The sequence below is a fragment of the Protopterus annectens genome, chromosome 2.part1, assembly GCF_019279795.1.
Source record: "Protopterus annectens isolate FY-2018-M chromosome 2.part1, PAN1.0, whole genome shotgun sequence".
NCBI classification, from domain to species: Eukaryota; Metazoa; Chordata; order Ceratodontiformes; family Protopteridae; genus Protopterus; species Protopterus annectens.
Window position 1 is genome coordinate 1,959,039,380 of NC_056729.1, and position 15,145 is coordinate 1,959,054,524.

Here is a 15,145-nt window from a genome sequence, read left to right on the forward strand (position 1 = left end):
ATATATATATATATATATATATATATATATATATATATATATATATATATATATCCATATACTGTGCAATAGCTGATTTGTTATCTGACAGAATCCATGTGATTAGAGTTACAGATGCCTCTTCTGAAAGCAAAACAGTTACCAGTGGTGTACCAGAAGGCTCAATTTTGGGTCCTGTCCTATTTGGTATATATTTTGTCAGACCTCCAGGCCAGCACTTTTTGCCTATGGTTAACTAAGAAACCAAGAAAAAGATGGAAAACAGCTCAACACACACAGCTTGAGAGACTTCAGAGATTCATGACTACAAAGATAAGTAGCCTCAGAAGTATTAGTTATCAGGACAGACTGACAGCCCTTTCTCTGTACTCAGTCTTTTACAGAGCCCTCCAAGGAAATTTGTATCTAGTCTTTCATGCCATATAATATCCAACCCTATCTAATCTCAGACTCCTTTGTAGAACTAATGATTCATTAAATACTGCATTAAAGGAACTAAACATTCATCAGCAAACAAGACACACTGGCATGATAAATTCATATCCCAACATGTTACTCACTTCTGGAACAAACTTTCACTACATGGTAGACAGAGTAGCACCCTTGCTACCTTCAAGGTAAACCTAGATAATTGGATGAGTAGCCTCAAATTCTCGCATCTGTCTTGTTTTGCTCTTCTTGTGGCTAGAAGGAAATTATGAATAGCGTTTTTTGGCTAGGTTGGAAAAATGGTCTGCTATAAACCTAGAACTTCTAATGGGGGATCACCTAGAAAAAAAATATTTTGTTGTAGTTACTAGTGCAGTATCTTCAATGTCTTTTATATACTGTGTTCTAAATGTGTTCTTTGGGTGGTATGAATTAGTTCGCCTATCTTTTTTAATACATGAAAAGCTTAAATGAAGCAGAATGTTTGTTAGTAACACAGTACGCATCGGACTATATATACCATGTGGCACTAGTTTGGAAAAACCTTGAAAACAGTGCATTCATGTGGCTGAGCTGGCTCATTTGGTGGTACTGCTCCTGGTCTGGTGCCCCTCACCACTAGATTGATGAGCACAAAAAAAGGGTCTAGTCTCCAATCTGGTGCTCCTCCCTAGAAGGAGTACCCAGGTCCTAATTCCCTACTCCATCACATGAGACAGAAAAACAAACTAACATAAAAAAATAAAATAAAAAGACCTGTCAAGTCTTAATGCCCTCCTGCTTTACTGCCTCCTTGCAGTGGAAAAAAAAACAGATCTGCCAGTTGCATCCCCTGACACTTTGTGCCCACAGAGGCTGCCCCATTTGCCCCACCATAGTTACACTTCTGAGTGCCTTGTTCTCTAATGTCTAGTCTGCTGCAGGGTAACGTATCCGAACTGTTATATTAACAGAAACTAAAATCCTGCTACATAGTATGCAAAAAAAAAAAAAACAGTTTGCAGCTCAGCTTACAGCTTCTTTTATTTTACTTCTCTCCTCATAAAACAAAGAAAGTATTTCACTTTCATAAACCTTTAAAAGCTTCCTGTCAGATGTCTGCTTTGTTATGAGCTGTTAACAAAATAAGCATAGCTGTAGGGTGGATAGAGGCATTCTGAAATCCATTAACCTGAAACAGTGATAGTGATTTCTATGGATAGGTTAACATTTCAAGCATTTGCTTCTTATACATGATGTGAAAGAATGAGAGTTATATTTTTGAGTAATACCATTCTTACTTGATATGCTGTTTTTATGTTAAGTCATTTGTTTTTTATTATATGCCAGTGTTGAAGCAGTGACTAAGGATTTCTTTGACAGGGGCTTCATATCACATTTCTTTCACAGGAGCTGGAAGCCAGCAGGAGTATTTGGGGTGGATGAATTGAACCTTTTGAGGGATATTTTTAGCTAAAGGCAGTATAAAATGGTTTACCATAATTCTAAAATGCAATGGTTGCTATACATACAGAGCCATCATCTCTGCAGAAGCTGCTTGTGTTTCATGCTATACTCAGGCAGAATGCATCACCCTCAAAGGAATTTCATCAGTGGTGACATGTATGGGTGGCTAAGCATTGCCTGCTAAGATTCTGGTTGCATCAGATTGTTTTTTCATGTAGTGTCTGGAAAAATACAAATGTATAGATGCTGTAGTTGTGTAAAGCAAGACCATATCCTGATAATGTACGTAAGGCAGAGGCCATTTCTGGCAGGATGTCAGTTCATCACAGGACACACACACACGCATGCACACACACACACACACACACACACACACACACACACACACACACACACACACACACACACACACACACATGCACTGAAAATAAGGGAATCTGGTAAAAATAGGAGTCTCTATCTCTTCAAAGGGAATAGTCACCAGTGGAGTCCTCCAGGGTTTAATGCTGTACCTCTACTGTTTGGCTTCTACTTCTCTAAAGTAAAAGCCAGTACTAAAGGGCTTTGGATAACTAAGGTTGCAGATAACTGCAAGCTAGGGGTAGTTACTGAATCCCCAATGACCTAGCTATCCTGCATGAAGGCTTGTCTCTAGCAAATAAGTGGTGCCACAGTCATGAACTGACACTAAATGCCAAAAAAGGCATTTGCATATCATTTGAGAATTTGTCTATCCTGGTGATTTGAGAAGTCATCTATCCTGGTGAACTACCACGTTAACAATGCACCCCTAAGAGTTGACCCAGCTGTTTGGGATTTGAGAGCTTACATGGATAGTGAACTAACATTCGACCAACATGTGTCCACTGTCATAAGAAAGTCCTTCTAGATCGCATAGCTTATAAACAAAAGGATTGTATCTGGAGGCATTCAATTTACTTATCCGCTCTTAACTATCAAACTTAAGAAATACTTTTGTTTCCTAAATCTGTTGCAGAGCCTAATGGCTCCATCATATTTTGGGACTGACTTTGGAGCTATTCTGTTCGCTGCTAGACTCTTCAGTGACCCCTAAGTGGAGCATTTGTTTTCTTCCTCTCAAACTACCTTACTTTGGGATTCACAGATGCTATAGGGCTTTAGATTAATCCATTCTCTGTGGTTTGTTTCAGTATAAATTTGACTGTATTCCACATACCAGGCAGTTCTGAGAATATTTCGTGGTGCTGTGTGCTAGTCTCATCTCTAGATTTTGGAAGGGTTTTGGTAACAGTAGTTGGTGCATTATATTCCCTCCCTTTGTCTGTCTTTATTTACCCTATACAGCAAGTCATTTTGTACTTCAGAATATGAACAGGAAGCAGGAGTACCTAGGTTAGGTTCCATGTCCGCCTGCCGTTCTTTTTATGTTCACTGTGGCTCTACTCAAAGTTTCATCCTCCCAATGTGCCTTTTAAACGTTTAGCCGACTAACTTGGTGATCAGCTAAGTTAGGGATTTCTGCATTAGCAGCTTCTCATGAAATAAATGACTTTGACTCTGCTCCTGATACTACTTGGTGTAGGGTTTCATTGTCCTATCTTTCTCCTAGAAAAGGCATTTCATACCAGTAGTCAATGTTACCACAAGTTGTTCCCCTTCTCTTAAAGACCTCACATTGTTTCCTGTCTGAGTCCTGCTGTCTAACATTTCCCTTTTCCCTTTAGCGTCTCTGCAACAAGGTTCCTTAGTGTATACAATTTTCTGTCTCCTGTGGTTTTTAGGTAACCTCTGAAAGAATATGTTAGACCAGAAAAGCAATAAAACATACTGCAAAAACTGAAACTGCTCTTACAAAGTAATATCTCAACAGTAATGGGACTTAGTCTCTTTTCTGTAAACAAATTCACCAGCCTGAAAGAGACAGTTTGGCAAATGTTCTGTTCTCCTTCCCTTTGTGAAGTAAATGAACAAATGTCTTTCTTAAGCTCAAGGCATTTACTAGGGAATTATACCCAAGTTACTTCTAATATTTAAGATGTAAAGGAAAGCTTGTGCTATGTTTAACATGTTTGGGTTCATGATTCATGGTAAACCATGAAACTACCCTAGTTTAAAAATGTACATTAATGTTTACTGTACTCTTGTGAAAAATGAGAAAAAATTGTGCATACCAATGCGCATGTAATTTTGAAATCCACGTGTTGAAGGAGTTTCTAAGGATTTCTTTGACAGGGGCTTTATATCGCATGACCTGAAAGGTTGAAAAAGACATGTCAAGGATTCCCTGATAAATCCCATCATTAAACTGTGATCCTTGCATGTGCTTTCAGGTAAATAAAATCCTACATAGAAAACTTTGGATAGTATCCATATCTTTCGAAACACAGATTTTAGAAGAAGTTAAATGGCTGAAAACTGAACATTAAATGCTAGAGGCAAGACTCAGAAAGAGAAAAATAAAGGAAAACAAAAATGATTCTTAATGGTTTGGCAAGAAAAGTGTTCCAGCCTGTTGGAAAGGATCTCAAAAGGAAATCCTTAACTTTGATTGAGTAGGTATGCCCTTCAGGTTGCTCAGTAGCTGCTAGCAGAACTTGAAAGCCCACTTTAATAAGGTCTGACTTGGTTTTAGTTATCTGATCAGGAGTTATATGTTTACAATTAGGAGAGATGCAAGGTGTGAATGTGCCAGCTTACCTTTGGGCCCTACTAAGTCAGAAATGGTCATTGAGATGTTGCTGACATTGTTGGAGCTAAATGAATCAGATTTGCCTAAACGAAAAGAGAGCTACTAGAATAATGTTTAGAATGAAACTCTCCTTGTACCCAGAGATTGATATTTTGAATGGGGGGGGTTGTGCATATATATATGTGTGTGTGCACGAGTGCGTGTGTGTGTTTGTTAGTCTGTCAGGGCCTAAGGTGAACCAATCCTCCATGAGAGGTTATTGCATCAAGACAACACTACATCATACCATGTCAGAACAAACATGGAAGCTCAGAGTTTGCACTGTTGTTGAAGAAGTGCATTTTTGTTTAATCCTCTGATGGAATCAATAACTTCCCCACTTAATGGGCTTATGTGTAGGAACAATTGAGTCTTCTCATGTTTTGTGGCTCTATGGAAGATGATGTCACCAGGTGGAAGTTTTGGGGTACCACCTGTTCCTTAAACCCCCCTCAAACCAGCTATTCTTCTTGCCATTATACTGTTCAACTTCTGCTGACATAGGTTTCATCTCTTGGTCAAATAAGCATCTCTATGTGAAGAATAGGAATGTTGTTCTTGTTGTTTGCTTGTTGATGCTACAAAACACTACAGCCATTTTGTTAGTCCTTACCTTAGAAAGGGAAAGGAGACATAAGGCTCTGAGTACTTCTATAATTTCAAATATTTATTATTTATTTTATTTTATTTTACATTTATTGACTGGGATTGTCCAACTGAGATGAAGAGCCCTTTTTCAGAGGAGGCCCGGGAGAAAAGCTCCAACATATTATACAATTTTCAATATAAATTAGCATTAAACAGCAATGTTACATGATTATTACAAGGCATTAATTAGCAGTACAATGTTATACAGTGTCAATAATCAGGAGTATAGCAAAACTATTTCAAGATGTATAAAAAGAAATATGTCATTAAGATGAGTATAGTTTTGTTGGGTAAGTGGTTACAGAAACCCAGTTTTATCATAATGTAGTTGCATGAAGGCAAGATGATTACAACATAATGTTTCTCTGAGGCGATTTGCTTAATAGATTTTAGAAGACATTAGAAAGAGTAGTCAAGGAAGATTAGAGAGAGCTAGTGAGAAGAGTGAGTTAAGGGCAGAAAGTAGAGTAAGGTATGAGAAGTAGGGGATGTTAAGGAGGGAGAGTGCAGTGGCAGGACCAGTGACTTTTAAAGTGCTCTTAAATTGTCTGTCTTAAATTGTTTAGGATGTATAAGGGTCCTAATTTCTAGTGGGAGCCTATTCCAGGCAATAGTGGGGTGATAGCTGTACATGTTGCATCCAAATTTAGACTTGGGTTTGTAGATTTGTAGTAGGTCATGGTTAGAGGTTCGGAGAGGTCTGGAGGAAGAATAATGGGAGATGAGAGGGGATAGTGCTGGGCAGTAGAAAGGCTGGTATAGGACATGATGGATGATCTGGAGCTGAGAGAGAAGATGCTGGTGGGGTAATTCAAGCCAGTTAAGATGTTTTAGAGAGAGACAGTGATGGGAGTTTTAGGTTTGTTGGGCAGCAAATCTAGCTACCTTGTTGTAGGTAGATTCAAGTTTGGTCAGGAGTGCTGAGTTAAGATTTATGAGAATTTGAGAATTGTACATTAGAGTGGGTAGAAGGCAGGTAAGAGAGAGAGTAATCTTGGCTTCAGAGGTAAGGAATTTCTTGTTACGTTAAATGAGCCCTAGTTTTGAATGAGTATTTTTGATACAGTTATTAACATGCAAGTCAAATTTAAGCTGATCGTCGATGGTTACACCTAAGAGCTTAGTACTGGATTCTACCTGAATGGGAGTGTTATTAAGGGACTGTATGGAGAAGAAGTGTTTAATATTGTTTAACTTTTTAGTAGGAAGAGTAACAGCTTTGTTTTTTTAGGGTTAAGGATGAACTGGTTGTTGGAGAGCCATGTTTCAACAAAGTTAAAAGATGCCTGAGTAGCTGAGAAGAGCTTAGAGGGAGAGCTGGCTGTGGTGATGACTGTAGAATCATCTGCATATTGCACTAAACATGACTGCAGACAGGAGGTATAGAGCTAATTAGTAAAGATATTAAAAAGTAAAGGCCCTAGGATAGACCCTTGTGGTACACCCATTTTTACAGGGAGAGGAGGGGAGAGTGCAGAGTGCCATCTCACTGATTGAGATCTATCAGTGAGGTAGCTGGAGAACCATGCAACAGTATCAGAGGAGAAGTTGAGGTTATGCAGTTTGTGCAGCATAAGAGAGTGTAAGACAGTGTTGAAAGCTTTTGAGAGGTCCATGAATAGGCAAGAAATAAGTTTATGGTCATCCATGGCTATAGAGACTGTAGTGGTGCTACGTTTGGGTCTGAAGCCATATTGAGTGGGTGTAAGCAGATTTTCCTGTATTAGATACTGCATAACTTGTTTATAAATACATTTTTCTAGTACTTTAGAGAGAGGGGAGAGGATAGCGATAGGTCTAAAGTTGGAGATATCAGAGCAGTTACCTCCTTTGTGTATAGGTAGAGTGTAGCATAGGGACTTTAGATTCAGAAATAGGACGATTAATTAGGATAGATACAGGGAGAGCAAGAGAGTCAGCTGCTAGAAGAATATTGTCAGCTAATGCTGAGCCTGGTTTTAATTTAGAGAGTAGAGTTTTGATGTAGCTAGTAGGTACATGTTTGAGGGAGAAGGTATTTGAGGAGATAGTATTAGGAGTAGGTTCAGAAAAATTAGAGATGTTAGTAGTAGAGGAGTTTGGGTTAGGGTTCAGTAGCTTAGATATTGAATCGATAAAATAGGTATTGAAGATAGTGGCAGTTTCTTCAGATGTCTTGTCTGGGCATGGATTGGGGGGAGCTAAGATTACCAGGATGTAATATTTGGTTAATAGAGTTCCAGAATTGTATAGGATTAGATTTTAGGGCTGTGCGAGGTTTGTTATAGAAGTCCTTTTTGTCTTTGTTTATGTGTTTTTTTGTCATATTTCTGAATTTTTTATGTTTTTGCAAGTCTGCAGGGAGCTTAGTTTGTAACCATTTTTTCCATAGTTTGTCTCTAGTTCTCATAAGGGTACGAGTGGCTTTTGAAAACTACAGAGATATGGTGGACTTAATTCAGACTCTGCGAGGGGAGGCAAGTGAGTCTAAGATGCTAAGGAAGGTGGAGTTGAAAGCTAGGACTGCTTCTAGTGGGAGATGGGTAAGGAATTTCCAGTTTACTTTAGAGAGGAGGGCAATAAAGGTTTCTGGATGGAAGAGAGTTTACGACAAGTGATAAATCTAGGAGGTTTTGAGAAGTGGGGGGTGAACCTAAGCACTTTTATAGGGGAGCGATCGATCAGGGTGTTTGGTAGGGTTTCAGGGTTATGATATTTAGAAGGATTAGATACAAGTACCCAGTCAATAAGAGTACTAAATGTGTGAGAGTTGTTTCTATGAGTAGGTTGGGAGATTAGCTGTGTAAAGCCATATACATTAATATGAGTATTAGAGTTTGGATTACTGAGAGTTAACCAGTTAATGTTGACATCCCAAAGGAGGATAGTTTCATTGGGAATGTGTTGAGAAAAGTATGAAAGAATATTTTCGAGGAGAGGAATGTTGTCTCCTGGAGGAATATAGATGGCTGCTACTGTGATAGTGGTGTGGTCATTGATTTTAAAGTTAGTTGTAAGTAGTTCAGTAGGAGAAAAGGATGGGATAGGTTTCATAATACTTGTAATGGTGAGGTGGTTGGTGTAGAGGATGGCTACACCACCCCCTTTTTTGTTTTGGCGATCTATGCAGAGTATATTATAAACAGGGGGGAGAATGTCTTTATCAGAGGTTTGGGGTTTTAGGCAAGTCTCTGTTAGGATGATGACATCAGGGGTGTGGAAGGCTATCCAGCCATAGATTTCACTAACTTTGTTTAGAATACTACGGGCATTCATAGAGTAAAAGGAAATATGTTTGTTTGGAGAGGATGATTTTATTAAGTAGGGAGACATAGAGTTATGCATGGTGGGGTGATGGATGGATGAATGGATGGATGGATGGATGGATGGATAGATGGATGGATGGATGGATGGATGGATGGATGGATGGATGGATGGTGATGGTGATGGGTGATATATTTTCAATTTTCAAATAGAAGCCATATGCCTTGGTCTGCAGACTCCACAATGATTTCCACTTGTTAGGACCCATGCATCTCTTGTCACATTCTGTATTGTCTCTGCAGCATAAGACAACTTCATTTATGTGGACTTGATAGATGTAACAACCATAATTGTTTTTTTAACTGGTACAACAGTGCACATTTAGCGGTTGAGAGTGACTCTCTTCAAGTCCTTTTTAAACTCTGTAGTCCACAGATTGATTTGTGTGTGCAGATGAGATAGAAGAATTGCCACAGAACGTCCTGCCTTTAGACCTAATGCTCAGCACTCCTGACTGGACATGCAGAAAGATGATGATCTGCAGGATGTCCAGGTGAGAAGAAAAGGTTTTTCTCCTGCCTAGTTTTAAGAACAGTGTTGACTAGAGTCCATCTGCAGCCCAAAACTGTCTTTCTTGGTGGTGGACAGCATACATTTGGCCAGATTTAACATTATTTTTAGAAAATAATCTAGTGCAGCCTTTGGAGGAAATTCTCTTCTGATGGAGCTGACATCTTATTTTTCACCTTTGCCTGATCAGCACATATCTAATAAATCTGACCTCACTGTCATTACTATTTACATAGGTGTGATCTTACACAAAGCAATTACAGACTCAGACAGTTAAATGTACACAGAGGTATTTACACCTGATGGAAAAAGAACATTTTGCATTCATAGCATGTAATTGAGAAGCGCATGTATTATATCCTACATTACCTGATTCCAAAGTTCCTGCTGCCTACTTGTCTTCAAAATGTCGAACTTATTCATCAAAGCTACAACATCTGCTAAAGAAAAAGTACCTGTATAAAAACTGTTATAATAATTTTTAACTTATTAGTAACATGCCCTATTTACAAGGTTCATGAAGTTACACATTTTTTTCCAAGATCGTTTGGCAGGATTGCAGTAAAATGCCTGTTATTTATTTAAACAAATGCTTTATTTTTGTAGGGAAACGTTCTACAACTCCAGGTCTGTATTCTGGGGCACAAACACAGATTGAGACCAAAAACCCACGTGTCAACCTTCTTGTTGGCAAATGGCAACAAGTCTGGCTACTGGCATTAGAGAGAAGAAGAAAACTTAATGATGCACTCGACCGACTGGAAGAGGTATGGCATTAGTATTGCTTTTCAGAAAAATTTCAAGTACGTTACATAATACTTAAAATGTGAACTCTGTCTGACAATGTTATAGGTTCATAGATTAGTACTAGGCTAAATGCCCTTGTGGGCCATTTTAAGCCTAGCCAATTATCCCATGTGAGAATCAAACCCTGCACCTTGTGTCTGTAAGGTAAACACCTTAACCATTATGCCAACCTCCCACCCCGTTATACTGAGACTGTTGTGGGTATAACCATAAGTGTTTAAAATGTACTTTCTAGTCTGATAATATCATTATACTGTGACTATTGTATGTTGTTTTTTTGATTGGTTGGGTAATGTCTTGTATCCATACACTCCTTAATCTATAATCCCTTCCCTTCCATAGGAACACTCCTACTATAGTTAACCACTTATGTAAATACTATCTGTGCACACCTACTAACTCGAATCTAAACTAATACTTTCTCTCCTTACATTTATTAGTGAATATAGAAATTAAAAATTGTAAACTTATTTGTTATTCTTGTATTGCGGTTCTGTTGCTTTTCCTGTTTTTCTTAATACTATCTTGTGCTTATATGTACTACTGTGATACTTATCAAACAGTAGATGTTATGTTCTACCTATTATAATTTACTTTATTCTTATTTGTATTTTTGATATTTTTGATATTGTATCTTTGAAGCTTTTCTCCCCAGGACTCCATTGAAAATGGGCTCATTCGGTCCAATGGATTATCCTGGCAAACAAACTTCAAATAAATAAATAAAATAAATAAATAAATAATGGGCTGATCCTGAAAGTGGTCTAGTAAGGTCAGTACTGTAACACAACCAGCATACACAAATAAGTAAATAAGTAATTAAATAAAAAATATGACTCCATATGGTTAGACAAGAATGCCTAGAGTACATTTATTTCACTGAGCTATGTCTGCCATCATGGGAGATGGGAATCAAAAATGATGATATCTGTAGGTCTTATTGACAAATATACTAACTTCATATAATTTGTATGTGTTGATAGGGAAAAATCAAACAGCACTAATAATAATTTAAGTAGAAGGTCATGAGTCAAGAAAAAATATTTTATTTTCTCCTCACCCCACATAATTACATGATGTATTTTAGTGTGGACGTACTTATAGTTTATGTTTACCATTCATGTCCCTGTTAAGGATAACACTTTGCATTGTATTATTAGTGTGATCGATTTATCCGACAGTGAATTTCAGAGGAGCAGAGGTGTTAGTGCATCTTACATATTACGATGATTGTAGTAAAGGCTGCAGTTACTGGCTTTGAGTAACGTGACTGACACAAATTTGTGTCATCTGATTTATTTTTACTGTTAAGAGTGATGCTGTTATGGAATATCTAAGCGAGCCAGGTTTTGTCAGGTTGCTTAGTATGTGCCTTTCAATGACTCCATGATAGTTTTAGAGAAACAACATCCTTATTTATTCCAGTACATGGCATTATGCATGTGATACTGCTGGAAGGACACTTTCACAGCAGATGCCGTCCTGGAAATGACACATTTTCTGTCAACCTCACATGTAGGACTCATCACTGCAGTGCCCTGAAACAACCAAATTGCCTTGAGCTACCCAAATATTTAACTGGACACAGGCAGCCTGTAAATGCTTTGTCTCCCACGACCCTGCTTGCAAATGTTTCATCTCCCAAGCTCCTGCTTACACTCATCAAGGGTACCAGAACTTGTCAGAGATTTGGGATGCATGGCTAGGCCTAAAAAGACCCTTGTGATTGTAGTCTAGTACACATCTAAGAACCTATGGACATGGCTTCAGAAAAACAACCAGCACTAAATGATATTTTGCAGCACTACTTTCCAGGTAGAGATCTTTGCTCAGCCAAGTCTCTTAGTAATCACAACAAAGTCTAATAACTCAGCAGTTGGCTTGCTGTACTCCCATTATGTATCTAAACTGTGGAACACCATCCCAACATAAATAAAATAGACCATGAAACTTTCTGCCTTCAAGCCCTTACTAAAACAACACTTAAACACACATGGTCATACACATGCTCCTCACTTGACTAACTCCATTTTTCTCTGTCATCTCATACCCCATATTTCTTTTTAATCTGTGTTCCCTTCCACAGAACAATCTTTTCTACCACTCCTCCTCAGTTACCTTCCTAAATTAAAACCCACTTTACATTTCAGTTTCTGTCTGACCTCCCACTTTATCCATCTCCATCACATGCTCTCCACCGCTCTTTTATAGCCAGGTTCTATGTCCGTAGGTACCCTGGTATTCTGATCACCACTATCCATGACTCATCTGCCATATGATACCTGCCTCCCTCGTCTAGCTTTAGCTATTAACTACTTACTGACTAATGCTTCACACCCCCACCTCACTTTTATTTATTCCTAACTTGTATATTGTAACTCCCCTTACCCATGTCCTTTAGGTCATACTTAATGTCTGCTTGTCACATGTATTGCACATGAACTGTTTGCATACTGTTTATACTTGGAACTTTAATTTCATGTATAATGTCATCACAATAGAAATGCTTCTTTATCTTTGTATAGTGCCACTACAGAATAATAACCTGCTTGTATTTGGATATCTTAAGAACTATTAATGAAATGTATCGTTGTAAAAATATTGCTTTGTCATGAGAATTTTTAATTTATCTGCTGGAGCTTTTCTACCCTTGACTGCACTAAAAATAGGCTTTGCCAAGTTGGACTTTCCCAGTCAACAAAGGCAGGCAGACAGGCAGGTAGATAGATGGATGGATAAATGAATAAATAAATAACTGTTAAATGGCAATGCCTTAACAATTTGAGTAAGTCATAACTCCTCCCTATCAGCAAATTTCCATATTTAATTTGATTATCCACACTTGGATAGCTTTTCTGTAGGTACCTGTCCTCCCCCTGTATCTCCCTTCATATCAACTTTATGCACCCTGCCACCCATCTTCCTCTTCTTCCTGTGCGTGCACACACAAAAAAAAAAAAATTGGTCCTATTAATGTACAGTATGCCTCTAGATCAGTTAACAGTCCTTGACTCCCTATATATATGGTATATCATAAGTATCATAATCCATACTGCACTTTTCAACATGTATATCACTATATCCTTAACCTACTGTATGCCTGTATGGCTTTTATATACAGTGAATATGAAAAGTGTATACACCCCTGTTAAAATGGCAGGTTTTTGTGATATAAAATAATGAGACCATAATAAATCATTTCAAAACGTTTCTAACCTTTAATGTGACCTATAAACTGTACAATTCAATTGAAAAACAAATCTTTTAGGGGAATAAATATAAAAAATGAAAAATGTACAATAAGCTGGTTGGATAAGTGTGCACACATTTAAATTAATACTTTGTTGAAGCACCTTTTTATTTAATTACAGCATTCAGTCTCCTTGGGTACACACCTGCCATCAATTAAAGAGACTCTGATTAACCCCGAAATAAAGTTCAGCTGTCCTAGTAGGATTTTCCTGACATTTACTCAGTTGCCTGCTACAGCAAAGTCCATGGTTTGCAGAGAGCTTACAAAGCATCAAAGGGATGTCATTGTTGAAAGGTGTCAGTCAGGAGAAGGGTACAAAAACATTTCTACAGCATTGGATACACCATGGAACACACTGAAGACAGTCATCAAAAAGTGGAGAAAATATGGGACAACAGTGATGTTGCAAAGCACTGGACATCCCTCCACAATTGATGAAAAGACACAATGAAAACTGATCAGGGAGGCTGCCAAGAGACCTACAGCAACACTGAAGGAGCTGCAGGAATTTCTGGCAAGTACTGGTTGTGTACTACATGTGTACTACTTGTTGTCACATGTAGTACACAACCAGTACTACATGTGACAACATGTAATACTGGATGTGTACTACATGTTGTTACATGTAGTACTGGTTGTGTACTACATGTGACAACAATCTCCCGTATTCTCCATATGTCAGGACTATGGGGTAGGGTTGCAAGACGGAAGCCTTTTCTTACACATAAAAACATCCAGGCCTGGCTAAACTTTGCAAAACAATACATCATGTCTCAGGTTGCTTTTCTTCAGCTGGAACTGGGGCTTTAGTCAAGGTGGAGGGAATTATAAACAGTTCCAAATACCAGTCACTTCTGGCCCAAAGCCTTCAGGCATCTGCTAGAAAGCTGAAGATAAAGAGGAATTTCACCTTTCAACATGACAATGACCCCAAGCATACATCCACATCAACAAAAGAATGGCTTCACCAGAAGAAAATTAAAGTTTTGGAATGGCCCAGCCAGAACCCAGACCTAAATCTAATAGAAAATCTGTGGGGTGACCTGAAGAGGGCTGTGCACAAGAGATGCCCTCGCAATCTGACAGATTTGGAGCACTTTTGCAAGGAAGAGTGGGAAAATATTGCCAGGTCAAGATGTGCCATGCTGATAGACTCCTACCCAACAAGACTGAATGCTGTAATTAAATCAAAATGTGCTTCAACAAAGTATTAGTTTAAAGGTGTGCACACTTATGCAACCAGCTTATTGTACATTTTTTATTTTTTATATTTTTCCCTTATATTTGTTTTTCAATTGAATTGTATGGGTTATAGGTCACATTAAAGGTGGGAAAAGTTTTGAAATGATTTATTGTGGTCTTATTTTTTATATCACAAAAACCTGGCATTTTAACAGGAGTGTGTACACTTTTTATATCCACTGTAATCCTGTCTTTCATCTCATTATGTGTGTTGCCCCTGTAAATTGTTTTGATTAATAAACAAAATCAAATAAAGTTAGTAAATATATAAATATTGCAGTGTTGTAGTCATACCTATGGAAGAGAAGGTCTGAGATTTTCCAGGAGTATGTATGTAATGTCCCAAATGTGACATCAGTATGTGTTTGCCGGCGTTATGTCACAGAGTTTTATAAATTCATATATTTTTCACGGAATGTGAAACAGACTTGTCAGTCCCAGGCAGATGATGTACAATGAATTTTTAGCACCATAAGATTTCTGCTGTTTAGGATATCAACAGTTACTTTCCTTTACTGGGGAATACAAAATGACATACACAGTCTGCGTTTAATTCAATTTGGAAATCTCTGTAATCCAATACCCTTACAATTTGGACTTTCAAAAGTAAGTTGCATGTAATTTATTAGGAGGTAGTGGCTGGAGTTTTGCATACTTAACGTTCTTTATGTTCTAATGAACTTTTTCATATTTATACTATAGTATATTATTTAGAGCCACTGTATTGTTCTGTATTGAGGTTAGCATATTATTGTAAAGTTTCATTGAATAAGTTGTTTTCTTTCAATGCAATTATC

At 37.9% G+C, this 15,145-nt stretch overlaps 1 protein-coding gene across 3 annotated transcripts in view; it reads left to right on the top strand.

Annotated features, from left to right (window-relative positions):
• DST (dystonin) overlaps nucleotides 1-15,145 on the top strand; it is a 4,096,730-nt gene that overhangs the window by 3,903,147 nt on the left and 178,438 nt on the right. For all 3 annotated transcript variants that reach the window (XM_044063350.1, XM_044063347.1, XM_044063348.1), the window contains one exon: nucleotides 9,653-9,813. In XM_044063350.1, the coding sequence (XP_043919285.1) occupies nucleotides 9,653-9,813 (161 nt within the window). The remainder of the gene's footprint in view (nucleotides 1-9,652; nucleotides 9,814-15,145) is intronic.